The sequence below is a fragment of the Egretta garzetta genome, unplaced genomic scaffold (assembly GCF_000687185.1).
Source record: "Egretta garzetta isolate BGI_Z169 unplaced genomic scaffold, ASM68718v1 scaffold68, whole genome shotgun sequence".
Classification (NCBI taxonomy): Eukaryota; Metazoa; Chordata; class Aves; order Pelecaniformes; family Ardeidae; genus Egretta; species Egretta garzetta.
The window spans coordinates 5,922,567-5,944,807 of record NW_009260774.1 but is presented as its reverse complement, the minus strand read 5'-3'; the positions used below and the strand labels follow the sequence as shown (position 1 = coordinate 5,944,807).

At 38.0% G+C, this 22,241-nt stretch overlaps 1 protein-coding gene across 1 annotated transcript in view; it reads left to right on the top strand.

Moving 5' to 3' along the window:
• Nucleotides 1-22,241, top strand: part of PPFIA2 (PTPRF interacting protein alpha 2) — a 333,320-nt gene that overhangs the window by 71,513 nt on the left and 239,566 nt on the right. Inside the window, exon 2 of the mRNA XM_035901684.1 lies at nt 13,079-13,095. Coding sequence (XP_035757577.1) covers nt 13,079-13,095 — 17 coding nt within the window. The remainder of the gene's footprint in view (nt 1-13,078; nt 13,096-22,241) is intronic.

Below are 22,241 nucleotides of genomic sequence, written 5' to 3'. Positions count from 1 at the left end.
TTAAGTTAGCTGAAATTTGAGACACTGCAACTCATTAGTCATCCTGAACATTATTGATCAGAAAAGGATGTTGTAGTAAGCTTCCCTGACATCTGATTTCTTTCAAAAAGGAAGGCTGAGCCACCTAAGCACGATTCCCTCACCAAGCAGGAGGGAGAGCGAAACTGCCAGTAGCGCCCTGTGGCACCAGAGGCAGTTGACAGCTCTGAGGAACTGTCAGATGCTCAGGGAAAACTGCTTTCCTGAGGACATGGAGGTACTGGTTGCGCTCCATGTTCAGGTGGGCATTTGTAAGGCTGGAGACAGGTGATAATCCCTTCAAATGTTGGCATCTTTTGGATACTTTCTTTGGAGGGAGAGGGGACAGGTAGAGAAAAATAGTATGCATGATGGATAGAGCATCCTGGAGCAGTTTCCTGCAAAATGAACTTAATCTGTATTTCTCCTTAGGCTGGGTCCACTGATACAAGGATCAGATTGAGTGTTGTCTGTGAGCTGATAGAAGTTATAGCCATCACAATAAAAAGGAAGTAGAAAGACTCTTTTCTCTGTTTTATTTTTGCTCTTGGTTACTTAGCTCATTGATGCAAGTGAATCTCGATAGCTTTATTTTTTATGAGTATTAGGTGACCAAAGAGAATGATACAAGTCTGGTTAGAGGGAACTGTTTGCCCAGCCTGTGCCTGGGGAGAGAAGATTCAACCCTGCTTGTTCCAGCAGACTGCACACATTCTGACTGCTCTTGGCACTAGGGATGCTGTGAACAGAAGTGTGGCTGATCCTCAACAGCACCAAAAGTGGAAGACATTGGTCTCTGGACTTCCTTCTGACTCCCAATCTCTGTCCTTGCAGCTGCTCGTAAGGCCTAGGAGAAGGAGATAGTCCTGTGCTGAACCCTCCCTGCCAGCCCAAGCGGAGGAGTTGGGTGCCCTGTGTTAGTAAGGAAAGAGGATACCGTGCAGAAAGGTGGAGGAAGGAGGAGAGTGGTTTTTAAATGGAAGGAGAGCTCCTGAAAGCGCCCTTGTCTCCCAGTCTCCCTAGCTTCCCCACTACCTATCTAGTATACTTCCCACTCCTATAGCAATATTTTACCCATGTAGCTGAGAAGTCTTAAGGTATCTTAATTCTGCCCAGCACCTACTTCCAATGTCATGCAATATTATTTTCTGTTTAACCTGCTTTTTCATAGCACTTTAACAAAAAGGTAGACTTTCCTCTGTGAAGATACAATTGCTACAGTATCTGTGTTTGTTACCAATTACAGTTGAAGTTTATTTGTTGGTAAAACAATTCTTCATATAGCTAAGGGCAGTTCAGGTCACAAGAGGAAGATTTTTTTTTCCGAGGAAAACAAATGTCAACATTGGTTGGACTTGATCTTTTACAACCTAAACCTAAACAATTCTGTGATTCTATGCTTCTATGATCTGCAAATGTTGTTAAGTTAATGAAAATGGGCTAAAATCAATAAATATAATATGACATAGCCCTCATTTGACCAGAGGTTCAGGTTTCAGAGACATTTGCACAATTCCAACTGATGCCTGTCTTTTTCTTCAAAAGCAGAACTTTACCTGTCTATTAATATTTTACTTTACTATGTGTGGTTTTGTTATTTATCTGTCCCTATGAGTAACTCACAACTTTATTGGATTTGTGCTAACCTCATTCCCACAAGATTCAGACGTGTAATCGTCTTACATTTCCCAAGTGAGGAAACAAAATGAAGAGAGATCAAAAACTCGGTTTTGACAATTCTGCCTACCCTGTAGAGTTCCTGACTCTGGGAGTAACCTTATTGCTGCCAGTGAAGCTTTTTCATGGAGAAAATCACGTCTGTTACAGGTTTGAAGGGCATGTCTAAATCTTTGTGGAATCCACCTGAGCCGGCTCCTTAGTGATGAGTTCAAAACCAGCAATAGGGCATGAACTCCAGGCTCCTGACACCCAGTCTGGTACTTTGAACCCAAGCAACCTGTTTCCATCACAGAGTTCTGCACGCAACCCGTACCACCTGTGAAAGGTGTGGGGTGAAGCTCCCCAGGACACAGGCGAGCTGTGGAGCTGTGTCTCCTGGCCTGCAGCCCGTGGCTGCTCCCCTGCCTCCCCCTGGCAGGCAGCTGCAGCTCCATACACCCCGCACCCCTGCTGCCGCTGCTGCGGGACCAGCCTCAGCTCCCTCTGCTTCGCACAGTTTTGCTGTGGTGAACATTGTCTTGGGAAAAAAGGGACAAGACGCCTTTTGTGTGACCTCAGCTGGACTGACTGGAGGTCAAGGGCCAGAGACCACAGTGCTTTAAATCCCATTTTCACAAGCAGATTAGTCTTCTTCAAGTGTTTTTCTTCATAGTTTGCTGGTCAAAACCTTTTATTATGCATGCTTTGGTGTCTTACCATTGAAAATACTCGCGTAGGTAAAAAGGAGTTGAACCTGTCATAGTTTCTTGGTATTTTAACTTGTTAGCCACATTAAAGTAGGATTTTTTAAGAACGAGCACCATCTTGTGGAAGTACATGTTCCGAGTGTGCTGAACAGCCAAACCCTGATGAAAGCCGTGCAGTGAAACTTGGGCATTGCAAGTTTCAGCAGCAGTAGACTTTATATACAATTTTAGAGATGAGAATTACGGAAATAAGGAAAAAATAAAAGAGGAAGATGAGATATTTCTTTTGTATCATCATAAGGATTCATAAAGACTAATTTGGAAGCATAAAAATAATTTCAGAGTTTACTGAAGTAGGTAAACTTTAAGATTAAATAAGGAGATACTTCTATGCATATTCTAGGATGACAAAGTGACAAAGCTAGATTTGAGGCTGATTCCTGAGAACATGAACTTTTTACTTGAAGTTTATGATTCCTGCACAGAAATTATCAGAGACTGTAAGTTTAGGCTGTACACTTTCATATAATTGTTTGCTACAGCAAGGCAATGTCCTTAAAAGGGAAGACATGGTACTGTCCTTTGCAGTAGAACCGCTTATTACAGCCTGGATTTAAACCTATAATGAATTCATTGTAAAGCAGTCACTTTTGTACTAGATGTTATTATGCTGCAGGTGAAGTGCAGTCTTCTTAGACCTTCTGTTATGTTTGATACTTCTCTGTACCTTTCTGTACTGCCTGGCTTTGTTTTCCAGAGTCATTAAGTGTAAAAATGTCAAATAGTACTGCTTCATTAAATGGAAATGATAATGAGATGATAAATTGACTCTATTTATATAGGCTAATCAGTTTACTCAAGCTATCACTTATTTACATAAAATCAAAATAAATCAGCACTCAAAATTTACATTTTCATTGCACTTTATTTTCGCGTGTACATGGCACTCTCAGATCCCCCAGTGTAGTTGCTATGGCTCTTAACATAGATCTGTTAACATAGAGTAGCTGTTGAAATCAGGCCTGGTATTGCATGCCCATGATCAAGTCTGCACAATTGTCCCAGCAAGAATACTGTCATCCACCAGGCAACTGTATCACACTGACATTGATCATTTGGTATGGCAGAAGTAAAGCCTTTGTATAGGACCATAAAAGTGTCTTGCTTCAAAACTAAATACAGGGTTTCTTTTGCCTTCACTTAACAGCAGAAGAGATTCTCCTATGACAAATATTCTGTTGCACGGGTATTATTTTAACATTTTATATATATGCTTATATATATAAAAAATACAGATGTATATTTTCAGATATATACATACATATTTGCAGAATAATTCCCAAAAGTTGATTCAATGGCTAAGTGAACACATTTACATTTTTATGCCTCTTTCCAACATACAACGAGCTTGCAATAACTGTTTTGTTGGTGGAAACACAGTTCAACATGGGTATAACAGTGACTTGCAAAAGTACTTAGAAGTCCCTTTTGTATTACCTGAGTGGACTTCATAACCATGAAAATAATTTTTATATTCCCATTACATGTCCTACCCATCCTATAAAGCCATTGGTTGTTACTGTTATTCCATACCAAATGGTGTGTGTTTAAAGCAAGCACTAAATCAGACTGAAACAGACACTTTGATATGTGAATCGGTCTTTAAGCAGAAAATTTCCATTTAAGCTTTTGAAGGAGTCAGATTATTTCTGATGGCTTCCTGAAAAACTTCTTTAGACTGCAGTTTTCTTTTTAGAAAGCAGCTTGTTCTTACTATTGTTGAAGGGTAGGCTAAGATGACTGATCACGGTGATACCTTTGTTCCTATCCTGGTAAGTGTATTTTGTCTGTGCTCTGGTAATGGCCATGTGTGTGTATTTAAGCTAAAAGCTTATATTAAAGCCTTAAATTTTGATGTGTCTACCTCCAGGGAAGACAGATCAAAATAAGCGCAAGCTATGTATTATACTCCCATCTGAAAGATCAGTGACTGAGACTTTTTAACCAAGTATGATAGAAAAACACAGGTGCTGCCAAGTAGAGGAGACTGAAGATCTGAAGTCTGGTATGCCCTTTAACTATGCTTAGAGATACATACTTCCACAGATAATGCAAGAAATTTTGAGGGACATTTTGACTATCCAGTTACAACAGGAATTGCCTTTTTGTTGGTGGGGGTTTTTGGAGGGGTATTGTTTTGTTTTGAAACTTTGAATTAGAGATAGAAATTAGCATCTTGTACTTGGGTAAGCTATGATTTTTTCCAGTTTTTTTTTTTTTATTATTATTTTATCTTAAAATTCTAAATGTTCTGTGCACATAGGTAAATGATCATTCTTTAACTTGAAACCTACAAAGTTCTGGAATGAAAACTCACAGAATTAGGCTGTACATACTCTAAATTATCTGATTTTGAATGACTATTCTGATAGATTTGACATTTGTTACCTGTCCCTCTTTAGTTGCCACTTTGCAGGTTTTAGGAGAACGTGGTACCTTTTACTTTGCTCAAAACCTATGCGGCAGCTTCAGATAATCACCTCTCTACTTGGTGAGAGATTCCTACCCTTGGTCTGGGTCACCTCATGTTTTGGTGGAAATGAAGATTTGCTTTCATCCCCACTACTGCAAATCACAATCCAGTGCAGCAGTGCAAATCGTTTTTATTAGTAGTTTGAGTTACTGTTGCAACCTACGAAGTGTAATGTGTGTGAGTGAATCTGTGTGAAAAAGGCAGTACACTATAAATGGGTATACATACCACTTTCTATAGTTTAAGAAAATCATTGCCTTTACTCATGTCTGTTCATGTTTAAGATGTGTGAAAAGTTTCTTAGTGTTAGGAACAGCTTTTCCTCTTTTGGTTGTATATGTGATGGGTGCCTCCTTCTAAAATCACACTTCTGCCTGGAATCTAACAGCTACCACTCTACTGGAGATGAAAGGAAGGTGGTGTAATTTTATCTTTGTTTTGTCTGAGGGCTTTTTCTCCCATGCCTCATTATTTCTTATTTAGAAGACTGCTTGAAGGTTTGTTCTGTTGTGTTCTCTCTTTTATATATTCTGCAGTTGCTGCAAAATATTGAGATTTCAATGTGTACAGCAAATATATCAAAACAAAATCAGAAAAAAAACCCCTTCTTGTTCTCCCCTTTCCCCAAATATAAGAAATTCTAGTTTCTGTAATGATCTTGGCCTTGTAGAATTACTCAAACTTGTAAAAGACTGTGGGATGTGTATTTGTACCAGGAGTAGTTGTTAACTTCCATCTTATTATATGTTTGAAACTCATTTCAAGAATCTGGCCCTGTATTATGTAATTTGTCAGGATTCATACTCATCCAAAGAGGTCATTAAAACAATTACATGCAAGCTAGCGGAAAGCTATTTTTAAACATTCTACATGAAGCACTTGTTTTTATGTACGCTCAAAAGGAAATGTTTACTTGCCAAAAGCTGGGTAAAACTTTCTGTTGTGTTTTGATGAGGTGAACATTAAGGTGGTGTTTGTTATTTGGTGAACAAAAAAAATGCAGTCATCAACTACTTCAAGTCATGGTCTTCGTGTGGCCAACAAACCACAATTTGCCTGCTATACTGTGTGTTATCTTTCTGTAGATTCGTCCCAGCCCTGGCAAGCATGGTCCCTGGGGCTGCTGCTTGCTGCTTCTTGTTAGAACCCTGAGTCAATAAGCTTCAGTTTACCTGAGTTTGCTTTTGTACAGAGCAATTTTTGCCCTTTTTTTTTTTTTTAAATCATAGTTAATTCTGAGGTCCATTGGCTTTCCAGTTGTGCCCATAAGTCCTTTTCCTCGATTTCACTTCTGCAGGCAGCTGGGCATTTAATAGAGCTTTAAGAACATGTGCAGAATACAACACATCTATACATGTTTTATGAGTTGATTACTTCTGGCTCCAACACAGCTAGAAGTTGAAACTCTGCACCTGACACAGCTTTCCCAGTTTCAGAGATCCTATTGCTTCAGGTTTTTTACCATTCTCAAGTGGGGATTTGGGGGTTTCTTCTGGTTGCTGTAGGTTTGCTCAGTTCTGTTTGGCCTGGTTGGGTGGTGTGGCAGATCCCCCACCTGTGCCAGAAGTGCTCCATGTGATCCCATGACTCAGAGGAGAGGTGACTCCCACCAGCATTTGCTTTCCTTGTCATGCGCTTTGTATTTTGCCACCCACTCGCAGAGAAGGCAAAAACTTGTTTTCCCAGATCGCCAGTCCATCATTTTGCTTAAGGCAACTGTAGCGACATATCATGAATCAAGATGGCTGGCAACAAATGGCAGAGTCTGCATGGTTTTTTACCCCGTGATTGAATAATTCCACGGTAATAAATTCAACAAGAAATGTTAGCACTTTTTCCTGCAGAGTTAGAAAGTTTTGAAACATACTCCTAATGCAGAGACAATTCTGAGAAAATTTCAGACTCACTGCACTTTATAGCACTTTTTACAAATGCCCATATACAAGTAACACAGTACTGCCTATAGAGAACAGATGTGATTACTTCTTTTGTACTGCTTATCTTGCAAGAAACAGAAGGACATACAGTTCTGTACAATTTTTCACAAGGGATACGAATCCTTGTCCCACTCACGTGAGCTTCAAAAATAATCTAGTAAGACTATAATTTATATTTGCTTTTTAAATGAGTTCAGTAGTCTAACAACAAATGGAGAAAAAATTCATGAGAAGTACTTGGTACTCCTAACTGTCAGTGATTTTGAAGGCTCATCTTAAACCTTTCCCTAAAATATGCATTACAGACTACTGCTGAGCAAAGTTGCTTATGTGCATGTATGTTTGCAAGACTGAAACTCTAAAGAATTATCATGTGTTAATGTCTGGCTTTTTTGCCAAAATTTAGAATATACAGAAAACAATAATCCAGAATTATGTCCCATATTTTTCCAGATGAAATATTTTATGTATGTATTAAAAATAGTTACAATTCACCTTGCTGCCTTTTCTCTTGAATGAGGCAACAAACCTATTTAATTTTGAAAAGAGCCATAATGACACTTCCAAGGACCCCTGGTTTGCTTCCCCTTTAATTGCCTTCTGCTTCCATTGGAACCATTTGTCACTAATTTTAAACAATATGTAACAAAGGATTTCTAAAACTATTGTAACTGTGTGCATTAGCTAGGGGAGGACTATAAATTTGAATTAGCTAAATCTTGGCATGTCTTTTTCCCAAAAAGATATCAAGCTTGCAGAGAAGTTTGATTTTGTATGTAGTTACTGCTTATTGGCTCTGTTAGAGTAATAATGAAACAGTAACAGATCAGTGAGTGACTTAAAACTTCAGTAGTTAATATAAAACTGCCGTCCTGACATCAGAGTTGTGGACACATATTCTTAACTTTTTCCTGTTTTGCTTTGATCTCCACCAACAATTATGGACTGAGTAATCTGCATTACATAACAAGTGCCCAAATCTCTCTCACTCAGCCGTTCATCGATTTCTTTTCCAAGAAGCAGGCGCTTTGCAGGGGCACGACGACTGGTGGGGAAGCCCCAACATACATCATTTTTCCTGACATTATCCTTGTTCCTGTGAAAGACTTTACACCTCCCCAGAATTATCGTCTGTCTCCATCTCTTGCGACCCCCATTTTGTTTACTGATGACCTCACAGAACATCCTTAATGGATCTCCACAAGCTGCGTGAATGGGGCACGGTTCCAGGCAGCGGGATCGGCCTTCCCCGGCTGCAGCCAGAGGCCTGGCAGCAGATGGCAGTCAGGGGACGGGGATCTGCGAGGGCTCCGCTGTCACCATTTGTTTTGCTGGTATTTGGGGGTGTTACACAAACCGGGAACGTGGGCCTGCAGGAGAGGGTTTCAGCTGATTTCAGAAAATCAGCCTTTTGGCTTCTCAGGCCTGAAAACGAATGGGTTGTTTTCGTGCTTCAGTATAGTATCTTTAACTGGAAATAATGCCTTATAATCCTGTAGTTTATTGATGGTCGCTTCAGGTTTAAATCCTGCATGAGATGTTATATTTTGCTAGGAAGATGTCTGTTTTCCTCATGTCATTTAGCAAATAACTCTTGCTAGGAATAAAATGAATCATGCACATAAATCCTCATTTCCATGTTCATTAAAATGAAAATAGGCCTCTAGAGCATCAGTGTCAACTTGGCTATTCTTACTCTAAAGATTTACTGCCCAAGTCCATGTTAAATTTGTGACACAGGTCACTGCGTATCTGAGCAATTACCTGATTCACACGTATTGTAATACTGAATGTTTGTAGATGTCTGTTAACTGCATCCTGCTTGACTGAGATTAGAAAGTGGGCCCTTATGTTTTAAATAAGATATGCATATATATCTATCTATATATCTTACAAATACAGGCTGGGCAGAGAATAGGTTGAGAGCAGCCCTCAGGAGAAGGACTTGGGGGTGTTGGTTGATGAGAAGCTCGACATGAGCCAACAACGTGCGCTTGCAGCCCAGAAGGCCAACCATACCCTGGGCTGCATCAAAAGAAGGGTGGCCAGCAGGTCGAGGGAGGTGATTCTGCCCCTCTACTCCGCTCTCGTGAGACCCCACCTGAAGTACTGCATCCAGCTCTGGAGCCCCCAACATAAGAAGGACATGGACCTGTTGGAGCAAGTCCAGAGGAGGGCCACAAAGATGATCAGAGGGCTGGAGCAGCTCTCCTATGTGGACAGGCTGAGAGAGTTGGGCTTGTTCAGCCTGGAGAAAAGAAGGCTGCGGGGAGACCTTATAGCAGCCTTCCAGTACCTGAAGGGGCCTACAAGAAATCTGGAGGGAGACTTTTTACAAGGGCATGTAGTGATAGGACAAAGGGTATTGGCTTTAAACTGAAAGAGGGAAGATTTAGATTAGCTGTAAAGAAGAAATTCTTCACTGTGAGGGTGGTGAGGCACTGAAACAGGTTGCCCAGAGAAGCTGTGGATGCCCCATCCCTGGAAATGTTCAAGGCCAGGTGGGATGAGGCTTTCAGCAACCTGGTCTAGTGGAAGGTGTCCCTGACTATTATGGCAGGGGGGTTGTAACTAGGTGATCTTTAAGGTCCCTTCCAACCCAAACCATTCTGATTCTATGGTTCTATATACTTAAAAGCCTGCTTAGTGACTGAGGGGCCACTTTCTGATCATAGCACACTCTGCCTATTTCCTATATATGGAAAACCATGATACTGAGCAGAGGTTAGTGTGGCATTAAACCTGTGCATTTTTAAAATAATTTCTTGAACCATAAAGGGTTTTTTTTTTTCTTCTTTTTAAGTATATCAGCAGCTTTCCTAAGCATTTTTCTAAAACCTCCACTTAAAAGCCAGCATGCAACTTTGATGTGACCTTTGGTAGGATGATTCACAGATTATTTTTGCATGAATACTTTGATACCCACATTTGTTCTCTTTGTATCTGCAATTGCAAGTCATAGGGGGATAATTAGTTTTGTTTTAGAAGCAACCACAATGCAGTGGGAATGCTGCATCTTTCACATAAGCAGAATTCCTTTAAAGTATCTCCCTTTTTACTTGTTTTTGGCTTTGTTTTCCTGTCTTTCTTTCTCAGGAAAGATCCTCATCTTTTTGAAGACATTCTCAACAGTGCATAATCATTGGAGAAGACTGATTTTTAAAATGCCTTAAGTGATAGAAACACAGTGCAAGACATAGGAAACAGGGTAATATTTAAATATGTGCAAAAGTGTGATACAAAATTTACATCAGCACAGAAGCCAAAACCTAAAGCTTTCTCTTCCAATTATGTCATCTTTCAGCAACAAGAAACCAGAAAGTATTCTGGTTTTTGGCTGGAACTTTGGGAAAGGCTGCTCTTCACCTCACATAGCGCTGTTGTACTCATGTGCTGCTCACAGACCTCTCCGTCTGCCGATTGAATAGTATAGAAAAAGTCTGGCTTTGCTATCACTTCTTTTTTTATTAGTTGAAGTGGAAAAAGATATAGCTTCTTAGCATTCATTGTGCTAGACAATTCGTTTGAACATGTACATTGAAGATGCTTGTATGCTGAACTGCAGGGAAAACCCAATGCAAGAGGGTCAAGTCCCCACTTGGATGATAGATGAAGTCTTTTGTTTGGCGATAATTGTGTAACCGGCCCACTGTTACTCCCTCATCCTTTTGTTTATGTAGCCTAGTTTCATGGAAAAAGCTCCTCATCTTCCCATCTAAGCCATTTTCTTCCCTGTGTCATCTTTGCAATATCTATGCAGCAATATTCTGTGTCAGCAGAAACACTGCTTTGTAACAGTTTTGAAACCTACTTATATAGTATAACATTTGTTTTAATTAGCCTAATAGTTTATTGTAAGTCATTAAGGGATGCATTTGGTAGTTGCAGTGTTCACAGTGTGTTTGTTGCAGGGTTTGTTTGGGTCAGTGGTATTTTCTGTGTCAGCTGGAGAAAGAGGGTAAAAGTACTTTCTGCCATCTTCAGAACAAAACATCAAATGAGGTCTGAGCTAAGTACATTTTAATGAAAGCAACATTTTGTTAATTGTTTCTATGAAATCTAGCTCACAAAATTCCTGAAGAAGCCAATAAACAAGAGGAAGAAACCCCACCTTTATCAATGCCTAAACCAGACTTTCATTGTGTAGCTTACCAAATCCATAGAACAAAGACATTAATGTTGAAAATAACTCTTCTGATGGAAATGGTCCAGTTTATTTTTGACAGCAGTGTTTTTAAAGATGTTGTAGTTCATCGCTCTTTTCTTAAATTAATGAATGAGCAAAAACATTCAGGGCTCTGGATTTAGCCACGTGATCCTAGCTCAAACTTAGGTCCTAAATCACCAACCAATCATGAAGTAGGTTATTATGAATGCATATATATTACAGCTTTAAGAGTTGATTTAGGAAACACTGAAAACTGTTAAATCATAAACATCCTGTCAAAAGTTATTTACTATTACTACTGATGCAGAACTTTTTGTTCTGTACTTCTAGACTTTTAGAGCAATATTATTCACTACTGGAAGTAATTTGTTTTAATGAAGAACTGATTACAAAATAAGAACTTACCAGTGAATACTTTAGCACAGCTCAACTGCTAGAGAAATATCTGCGTCTCTCACTTATCATAGATGCTAAGCATCATTTCTGTGGACAGTGATAGGATATGAGGATGCTCAGCACGTATTGGACAGGGCCTGTGGTTATCAACGCTTCCTGGCAATTTTTTTGGGGGGGGGAGAAACAGGTTTTAATTAAAAATTTCTTCTCCAGAGTCAGCTGCTTGTAGCTGCATATTGCTGAAGGGTGAAATAATTTGTGAAACAAATGGACTGAAAAAAAAACTAAGTTTAAAGCCCCTCAACTTTTACGAGCAAAGGTGCCTACAGTTTTATGCAATACATCTGTCTGCAAGATTCAATATGATCTATACTCTGGTGGTTAAATCATGAACACTTGGTGAAGGAGGATGTCTTTTGGACTCTGCTGTGTCACTGATTACAGCTATTAAGACGCTGGAGTGTGGCAAGAGAACAGAAAAAGAAAAAGCCTGCCTTCTGGCTAAAGCCGTTGAACACCTCTCTGAAGCATGCTGTGCTGCCTCTGCTACAGACTACTTGTGTGATTTTGGTCATGTCACATAAACATAAATCTTAATAGACAATCAAGAGCTGGTCTTGACAGATGTTCTCCATTCTTAACTCTTGAGACCATCTAAAGTTTGTAGGTCTCAAGCACTCCCAGTAAGAATGACAAAATTTCTTTGGTCATATAATATTGAGTTAGCTGAAAAAAGTTGTGTAATGTACTTCATGTTGGATGTAAAATTAGCTGATGCTTTTGGCTGCAGTTTTCCAATGTCACTCAGTCTGAATTAAAGATATATACTGGAAAGTAAAAAACAACCTCATCTCAAGTTGCACAAGAGAAATTAGACTTTTAATCACTGGGATGCAATAGCAATATAGATAAATACAGATTTTTCTGGGTGGGTATTAGCAAGACTCAGTTAACTGTAATGCCAGGTCTTAAGGAATTGAATACCTTCTTGTTCAGAGAGCAACATCATAATGTTGAAAATATTTTTAAAACCCTGCCAGGAGAAAATAAAATATATCAGACCACAAAGAGTCATCGTCCAGCAGAGTTCATTACATTGAATTTTAGGAAATTTAAAAGAACTCTGGAAATATATTCAATATAGAAGCTTTTCATGAAGATCTGATCTGCCAAGTCAAGAAAACAAGCCCACCTGAAAGTACTATGCAACTGCTGCTTTCTTATTTCCATAAGATAAGAAACACCTCCATACCACATGGATTTAATGCTTAGAATAGAATACATAAAAGGATAAAAAATTATCAGAAAGAAAACACAGACAGTCTGGATCAATGGGCTGAGGCCAATTGTATGAGATTCAACAAGGCTCAGTGCTGGGTCCTGCACTTGGGTCACAACAACCCCATGCAACGCTGCAGGCTTGGGGAAGAGTGGCTGGAAAGCTGCCAGATGGAAAAGGACCTGGGGGTACTGGTTGACAGATGGCTAAACATGAGCTAGCAGTGTGCCCAGGTGGCCAAGAGGGCCAATGGCGTCCTGGCTTGTATTGGAAGTAGTGTGGCCAGCAGGAGTAGGGAAGTGATCGTGCCCCTGTACTTGGCACTCGTGAGGCCCCAGCTCAAATACTGTGTTTCAGTTTTGGGACCCTTACTCCAAGAAGGACATTGAGGCACTGGAGTGTGTCTAGAGAAGGGCAACGAAGCTAGTGAAGGGTCTGGAGAACAAGTCTGATGAGGAGCGGCTGAGGGAACTGGGGTTATTTAGCTTGGAGAAAAGGAGGCTGAGGGAAGATTTTATCGCTCTCTACAACTGCCTGAAAGGAGGTTGTAGTGAGGTGGGCATCAGTCTCTTCTCCCAAGCAACAAGTGGTAGGATGAGAGGAAATGGTCTTAAGTTGTCCCAGGGGAGGTTTAGTTTGGGTATTAGGAAAAATCTCTTCACTGAAAGGGTTGTCAAGCACCGCAACAGGCTGCCCAGGGAAGTGGTCAAGTCCCCACCCCTGGAGGTATTTAAAAGATGTGTTGATGTGGTGCTTAGGGACATGATTTAGTGGTGGACTTGGCAATGTTAGGTTTATGGTTGGATTCAATCTTAAGTTTCTTTTCCAGTGTAAATGATTCTATGATTCTATGTGGAATCTTTTATGGAAAAGGATAGCAAAACTTGGAATTCAAATGTTACACTGGTTCATACGTACGTTTGTTTCCTTATGCAAGCGTCTCCCAAGGATTGAGATAGACTTTTGCTTCTGCAGGGCTATTTCTGCTGTCTAGGATGTTGAAAAAAGTGATATTTCTTGACCCAAACATATTCTGAATGAATCAGTAGTTGTCAAAGGATGCCTTGAATAGGAATGTCTTTCACCTTCTTACCCCGGAAAAGATCTGAAATGTTTTGATCACATCTAGTAATTTGTCTCCTCTATTTTAAGACAACTCTCATTTCATTAAGAATAAGGTCAAATGTTTTAAAACTGAGCTCAACACTGTAAAAATAAAATAAAACACCACCACCACCAGCCCATCAAATTTGCTGTATTGCTTTTTGGCTTGGCTATTACATGATCCAAACGTTGCCTTCCACTGACACATTTTTCAGCCCATTCTTTAGTACCTTATGCAACTATCATGGAATAGTTTTCAACTTTTTTTTTCTTTTTCATTTTTAGCATGTTCTTCTCATGTTTCAAGAACTCTCTGTCATCCTCTTTTAATATTGCTAAGACTTTTGTATTTCTAGGAATGTCTGCTTATGACATGAACCCTCTTGGCTAGACTATGGACATTGCGCATAATTTGCATTAAAAAAGTTGAACATTTGCCAAGATCAGTTGTTTTCCACACTGAGCTAGTGTTCTTCTATTCTGGGACTGAAATTTTCATCTAACTTCAAGATATTTTTAAGATATATACTTCCTTTGGCCAGTTCTATTTCTGTATCATAAACTGTATTCACCTGAGTTCTGACATCTGATTACAAGACACGTAAACCTTGTGCAATGTTTTGTTTCTATCTTTTTACATTTGTCTTTTCATGTGCGTTCTTTGCAAACAGATTTTCCCTGTAGCAGAAAAAAAAAATATTATCTTTTTAATTTGTATCCTTTCCTGCTTTATCTTCTCATTTTTGAAGATTAGTGGGATATGAGTTTCTAAGTATTTGCTTGAAATACAAGATATTTTCTATGCTCTTGACAGCTCCCATATAACTTGCATTATATTCTTTGGGCTTGTTTTTTTCTCCTGCCTGTCAGTTGGGTTTTGTCCCTTTGCATTTTTTGTATTTCTGTTATGTTTCCCATGTGTTCTTTAACTGTGTTGTACACGTGTGCTTTGTCCTTTGGTTTGGGACCTTTGTGTATGTTTCTTCGCATTTGCTGCTGTGGTAAACTCATGCCTGAATCCTGAGTCACCTTTCACATGCTGTTTCATTATTAACTGTGGAGAGTTAATATCAGGCACTGGAACAGGCTGCCCAGGGAAGTGTTTGAGTCCCCATTCCTGGAGGAATTTAAAAGATGGGTAGATGAGGTGCTTAGGGACATGGTTTAGTAGTGGACAGGTATGGTTGGACTTGATGATCTTAAAAATCTTTTCCAACCAAATCATTCTACGATTCCTTGAGTCTTCCAAATGTTTTACATGGATAAGTGTATAAAAAATTGCAAGGCTTTGACAACTTACATCTTCCCATTCTCTCAGGCTTTATTTCAGACTACATGCACTCTGTATTCAGGAGATAAGATTGCAATATGTCTAGATAATATAACTTGTGCCAAGTTTGTTCTAGATGACTTGCATATAAAGAGCCTTGAAGACTTGGCAGCACAGCTGCCAGGAATCAATGTTCATCTGTAGACAATACAGGCAGAGCACATGCTGTTTTACAGCAACAGCTAGGGATAACTGAGTGAAATGAATTAAAGGTACCCATCATCTATGTGGTACCAATCTGCATTCTCTCCCCAATTACAGTGTTATATTCTTCAGTCAAAAATACAACTACTATACTGCATCCAGTATGATTTATCTTGATTGAAGTTTTAGACAGTTGATTAATATTGATCGTTCATATGTCTTTAAATATTACCCTAAACACCAAACGATTTTCAACAGCAAGACTGGAAATGCATGAAGTCTTTTATTACGTGCCATAATTTTAAACCTTCTGGAAAGGATTGGCATGTTTATATGCCAGTAAATCAAACAGTAGTGGGAAATGTTCCTGGATGGTCAAACACAATCGTCTGTAGTAGCAATCTGTTGGCCCAGACCCTACCACACTTTTTGTTCATGCTAATTTACACTTCTTACAGACAATTCCTAAGTATGTTGTGGGAATAGGACTGTTGCAGGGGCCATTCCCAATAAGTAGTTTGCATGCAGCCTCTTTAGTGTTGACTAGCATATTTGTGTACTCTTCTGTGCCAATTTGCCACAATGGTTGGGAACTTTCCCAAGCACATTTAGTTTACTACTATAAATATAGCTTTTCTGTCCCATCTAATGGTGTCACAGCTTCCATGACAACTCTGCTACTTTTTCTGTTTTAGCTTTGACAGGTTATGCCTGCCTCTTTCTTGCCACGCTAACGTCTTCAGCAGTTCAGATGGGCAGCTCCGGAGATGGGCAGTAACAGTGAAATGCAGTAGTGTTCAGGATGGGGTTACTTAGGAGGATGATCTTTCTCTAAACTGAAACAAGAAACAGCTGAAAAGAGAGTCTGGAAAGGCTATCCATGAAACAGATTCGTGCTTGTTGAAAGTTATTGATAATAGTAAAAAACTTATTTTTAGCCCTCATGAAAAGGGGTGATTTTTAACCATGGAGGTTGATCTAATATGTCATTTTAAATCCACCAGAGCATCCAGTGTTTCACAACAGATGTTTTCTTCTCAAATAACTGTTTACCATTTTACCTTTTAGATGCATTAATTGCAAAAATGAAATTGCAGAAATTAGGAAGAATTTTTCAAGGTTCTTACAAAGCAAATTAAGAGATCACTGTTTAATTTAATATGTGAGCAGTTCAAAGACGTATGAAGCAATAAAATATCTTGTTTAGCTTGAACAGAAACAAAGTTCATCTGTTCAGATATTATGAGGTGGAGTGTATGTAATGGAAAATTATGGGGAGATAATCATGAATGAGTCATTTGAAATTTAAAAAAAATAAAATCACAAGTTTTATTTAAATTGTTGACTCATCTGTGTTTTATTTTCCCAACTGTTCTATCTTGCTTGTCTGTCAAACCACGTCCATGGTCATCTTAGTTTTTTCAGTCAAACAGAGAGTACAAATGTAGAAAACCATTCTGCCAATTAATGAAATTTCTTTCTTGGTCAATGTCCGAAAGCTTTGAGTTACAATTTGTGTTTGTGCTTGTATAAATTGGTTCATATGCCACCTGTTTATTCTGAGGTGTAATGTTGTTCAATCTTAGCAAACCACAGTTAACTGCAATTTCAGTGCTGTTTTCTGTGCGCCAGCTAGAAGGTTTGGAGTCTTGGTAAATGGATGGGAGTAGGAGTAAGATAAAATGTTTCCCTTTGATTTCCATCTGGATGTGCAGAGAAGGAGCAAGACATGTTCTGTCATGGTAAGCTGCTATCTGGAGATGCAGAGACAGTGAAAATTATTAGGGGTAAGAAGGAATTTTTAAGTGAATAGAGTTTGTCAGGATTAGCACTGTTTGATTAAAGGAGAAATAAATCACGACATATTTATGTAAAATGTAACTGCTATAGAGGAGCTACACCAAATGTATCTATTTATTTTCTTAACAGAATAGAGGCCAGTGAGTGAAGTTGAAAGATGAAAAAAATTAAAACTGATGAAGTCAAAAAAATTATATTCTGTGTGTATTTTTTCTGTGGGTATCTTTCCCATAGGGTATTGCTGAGAATATGTACTACCTCAGACTCAGGAAAGGACTAAACTCTTGTATGGATAATGCAGGTTAAATCTCAGGTTGGCTTGTGCCATTTTTTTTCCAAATGTAAATTCTTCCCAATGCAATTCAATTTTCATTTTTTTTTTCAATTTTCTACACATGACAAGTACTGTGATTTTGCCATTATATTATCCATAGGTGCATATATTTTATATACATCTTAAGTTCATTATATATATGGTGCTCTACAAAATTTTAAGTATTTCCTATGCCATCTTAAAAACATATTAATTAACATTGCCTCTACTTGACACTTATCAAAATTTAAAGCTGCCTGATACTATATGAAATTTTTAATAAAATTCAGAGCTTTGAATCGTAATAAATGTATACTGTATCCATTTAATGTACGTAAGAGACATGTTCATGGTGCAGTGAACATGAAATAAGCACAGATATAGTACTAAGAATTAGGAGTTGCCTGGCCTGATGTTCCTAAGTTATTTAACCTTGTAGATGTGATTTAACTTGTTTGTGTCACAATATCTCCCTTTTTAAAATGTGAGTAATTTTGCAGTTAATTTTGCCATGCTCCATGATGTTCTGTATTTTAGTCTGGGTTGTTACTCTTGCATGTGAATATAACAGCAGACTGAATCTGGATGTGACTGTGAATTTGTTGCTGCAGATGTTGCATCATTTGTTTTAGGAAAATATGAAAAGCCATTTTCAGGTTTGTGTGGTTTTGTTTTTGTTTCACATAGTTATAGGACTAGTGATTTCTAATAGTAAATTCCCCTCAGGTGTACTTAATCAGTGGTGTGGTTTTTTTGTCCTTGATTATCATACTTTCTTGTCATGTTTTGATGACTTGTTCAACATCCAGTTCAGGCTCCCAGGGTAGGATTCACTGCACCTAACTTCAGACATCTACAGCGTAGGCATTTCTGTCTTTACTGCCACCCACCTCTGTGGTGTGATTCATCTCAAACTAAAATAGACATCTAAAATAGGTCAGAAGCAGTGCCCCTTGAAAGTGCCTGTCTTTATTGACTTTAAAGGGAGGCTGTGATAATGCATAGAGACACTGGCACTTACACTGCAAACAGAGCCCACCAGAAGATGCTGATGTTCATTCCTGCCTTTGCTTCCCTGAAAGAAGGAAATGGAAGAGCTACCTTACGTACATTGGTGAGGAACTCTCAAAGTGGGGATGTAGTCCTTGCTCAATAGCAGCCGCATAATTCTCTGCTTCCCCACCTGGTATCACTCCACCTGAAGCTCTCTGTCCATGAATAATGCTCTTCTTTTCATCTAGTGACTTTATAGTCTTACCATTAAGCTTTCAGCGTTTTCAAAATGAACTATGAGTGCAGAACACCGGGCAGTAGTCATTTGCTGCCATGCAGAAGGGACAAGATGTTGTTTAAAGATGAGAGCAGTACTGTGTCAGTATCATAGTGTTTAATTTAGGTTTGACTACATTTTTATCCTTTTGTCAAGTAGCTATTTTTCCTGACCGTCCTGTCCCAGTGTATCTTTTTAGACCATGATCTTTAATAAAGACAGTTCTTTCTTCAGTTAATATTGGCACACGCATTTGTTAATTATTTATGTATCTTCATCTTGATTTTCTAGCTAGAGATACAGATTAAGCCATAAGAATGTTAAGAACGTGTATATTACACTGCTTATAATTTTATGGCACTTCTTAGATGCATGGCAAGATAAATGATGAATAATGCTGCTTAGTCACTTGCATAAATATTGAAGGGAATTTTTTTCCCTTTTTATGTCATCCACACTGAATGCAGAAGGATAATAAAACATACCTTATTTTTCCTATGTCCTATAAATACTATCTTACTTAATATCCCATCCTACTTTTTTTTTTTTTCAAAACATGTTTAATAAAGAATTAAGGTGTCTATTGTGAAGATTAAAACTTAGAAAGTCCTTTTTTGGGATTTAGCATGTTTTGAAGCCATTCAGCCCAAAGGTTAGGCAAATGGAGTTTTTACATTGTTGCCTTTTAACTTTTCTTTCAGAATTTTCAGGATGATAAATAGGATAATTGAAAATCAACATTAAATTAGCATTAAACAGAACAGTGTATTCTATGATTGCCCAAGTCTGACTTATGAAGGAAATAAAAAATCAAAAATATTTAGTTTTATTTGAATTCACATTTCCTAGCACTGGAAAAGTATCTTTTAACCATATTTGTATATCATAATTTTCTTCCCAGAAAAACGCAACGTTTGCTTTTACTTAATAGGTATGCAGTTGCTGGGTCATTCTATATTTTTATAATAGCTTGTAAGAGGAAATGAAAGTCTGCTGAGTCAAGAGCTGGAACAGCCATTTGCTCTCAAGACAGTATTGAATGTTTTGGTTTATAATCCCATATCTTTTCTGTGTTGGAAAGATTATTTTAGACAGTATCACTACACAAACACTCTCACTGCACTTTTGAAAGGGAAAATGGCATCAAGAGGTTAAGGACAAGTGCAGAAGAAATAGGATAGATTTTTAGAAGAGACACTGTTTCTGCTTTCTACCATGACCACTTATCTTTATAAGGCTATATGTATGACAGTCAAGAGGTATGCCCTATAGCCAAGTCCTGAAGCCTTTTCAAGCTAATACGTTATTACGGATTTGTGGTATGTACTTAAAGAAAAAAAAAGCATTAGAAGGTTTGATTGCTTGTCTTTAGCTATAAATGGGAATTTTTCATCACCTGTGGAAGACTACATTTTTGTGAATAGAGTGGGAGCAACAGGTCTGATATTTTCAAACTTGCTTAGACACTCCAAGTACCTGGCCTGTTACATGTACAGCAGTGAGACGTGATGCTCAAAATGGCTCTTATCAGCAGCAGCAGGGCTGAAGCGACTTAGAGAGGCTATTCAAAGACTGAGCATCCTTGAAAATTACAAAGATGTCTTCAATTAAACAACCGAATTAATTACTGCTTTTGGAAGTATGACTGTAAATATTGTTCCCTTTAATAATCCTTTAGCAGATTCCAATTCCAAGGGTTGTAATCTCATTCAGAATCGTTGCACTAGTTAGCTTCAAGACAGAAAAACTACTAGGGTAAATCTGCTCTTGGGAATATTATTAGAACATCAGTAATATTTCTATTCTTGCACAATGTGAAAGAAGTCATGATTATGCAGTTTTATGTGTCTTATTCTGGTTATTCCTTTTTCTGTAGTTTACATTCATTTCATTCAGAAATATGTTAACTGACACTATGGAAAAATTACGACATTTTAATTGAGAAAGAAAACAAACAGACCTTCTTTTACAAAGGCCTACTGATATCCACAATACTTACTCAAGTGAGTATTCCCAGATCCCATGTAAAATATGGGACTAATCAGTTGTGAATTTTAGCTTTTGATTCAGTTCTTTAAGTTCTAACTCAAAGGACCAGTGTAGCAACTTGAATCACTCATTAAGACAAAAGATATTTTCCAGATGGAACAGAAATAGAAATAAATGACAAAGACAATTGCCTTGGCACAAGCTTTCCTGACAACCTTTATCTTCTAGATATAATTCTGCTGCTCAGTTTTTTAGTAGTTTACTCTCTGAATATTTTCTATACTCTTAGTACAGGATATATTTCAGTGTATATAAAGATTGAAGAATTGGTATAAAATAAATAAATAGAATGAAAATGACTATAAAAATACCATTAGGAAGCAAAAATATTTTCTGAAAGGAGGAGAAGCAGGTTAGAGAGGATATCTATTCATAGTGAACTGTGCTAAGTTGTAGTGCTTGAACACGTTATCTCAAATTTGTATCTTCTTTTGTTTTTCCATCATAGGCCCTCATACTATTTTTAACCTCATGATGAGGCACATAATGTAAGATGTTCACTTAAAAAGAAAAAGCCTCTCTGCTGAGGATGATACATAGGCAATGATTATAATCTCTTATGTTCTTTCATAATTTCTCTTATCCTTAATGTACTGTGATCTTTTGCAGTAATTTACGTGATTTAGAGTCTACATTTACTGGTAAGAAACAACTCTTATTTTGCCAAGTACAGTGATCCGACTGTGTATAATGTTACAATATAAACAACTTAAAGGATGTAAATAACAAAAGTCATACCTAAGTGATACGATGCAAGGTGAAATAACAAGCTGACTGTTTTCATTATTTCTTTGCTACCATCTGCAATCACATTATTTTTGAATTTTTGGTCTTGATTCATCAAGAGTTAATGTTAGATTTGACTGGAAGCATATTAAAAATACTCATAAATGCAGTCACCACTATGATTCTAAATTAAAAAGTGTCTTTAATTCCAAAGAGCCTCTAGACTTTTTCATGAAATATGTAGTTATGCCACAAAACAGAAGTGTAGTCATTCCTGGTATCAAAAGTGAACGGCAGAGGACACAGGTTGTGTACTAAATATAGCCTAGTATCTGGGCTTTTGGCAGTTGAAGCCCAAGAGTCATGGAGAAAAGTATGTATCTTTTCAAATCAGGTAGGGTACAATTTAGTGGAACAGAGATAAGTCTTCCCTCAATTTTTTGTTGTTTTGTTTCATTACACATTCTCTCAACTCTGCCATCCTCTCCTCTAACTCTCACATTATGCTCAATGTCCAGAACACTTCTCTATATTCAAGCATTACATTTTCATTCAGTTTCTTTTTTAGATTCACTTGGTGAGTCACTGTCATCAACACATAACTTAAAAATAGATAAAAACAGTGTTTATATCAGGTTCATTTCAGTTACCTAACAAGCTTCTGTGTAAAATCATGATTTACTGATGGCCAAGTTATATAGAGGAAACACAGATCCAGTGCTGAGGATTTGAAGTGTTTCAAGAATAACAGAATGGTACTTTGGATAGCACATCCCAGATTTTTTGAACCTAGCAGAAAGGGAGTCAG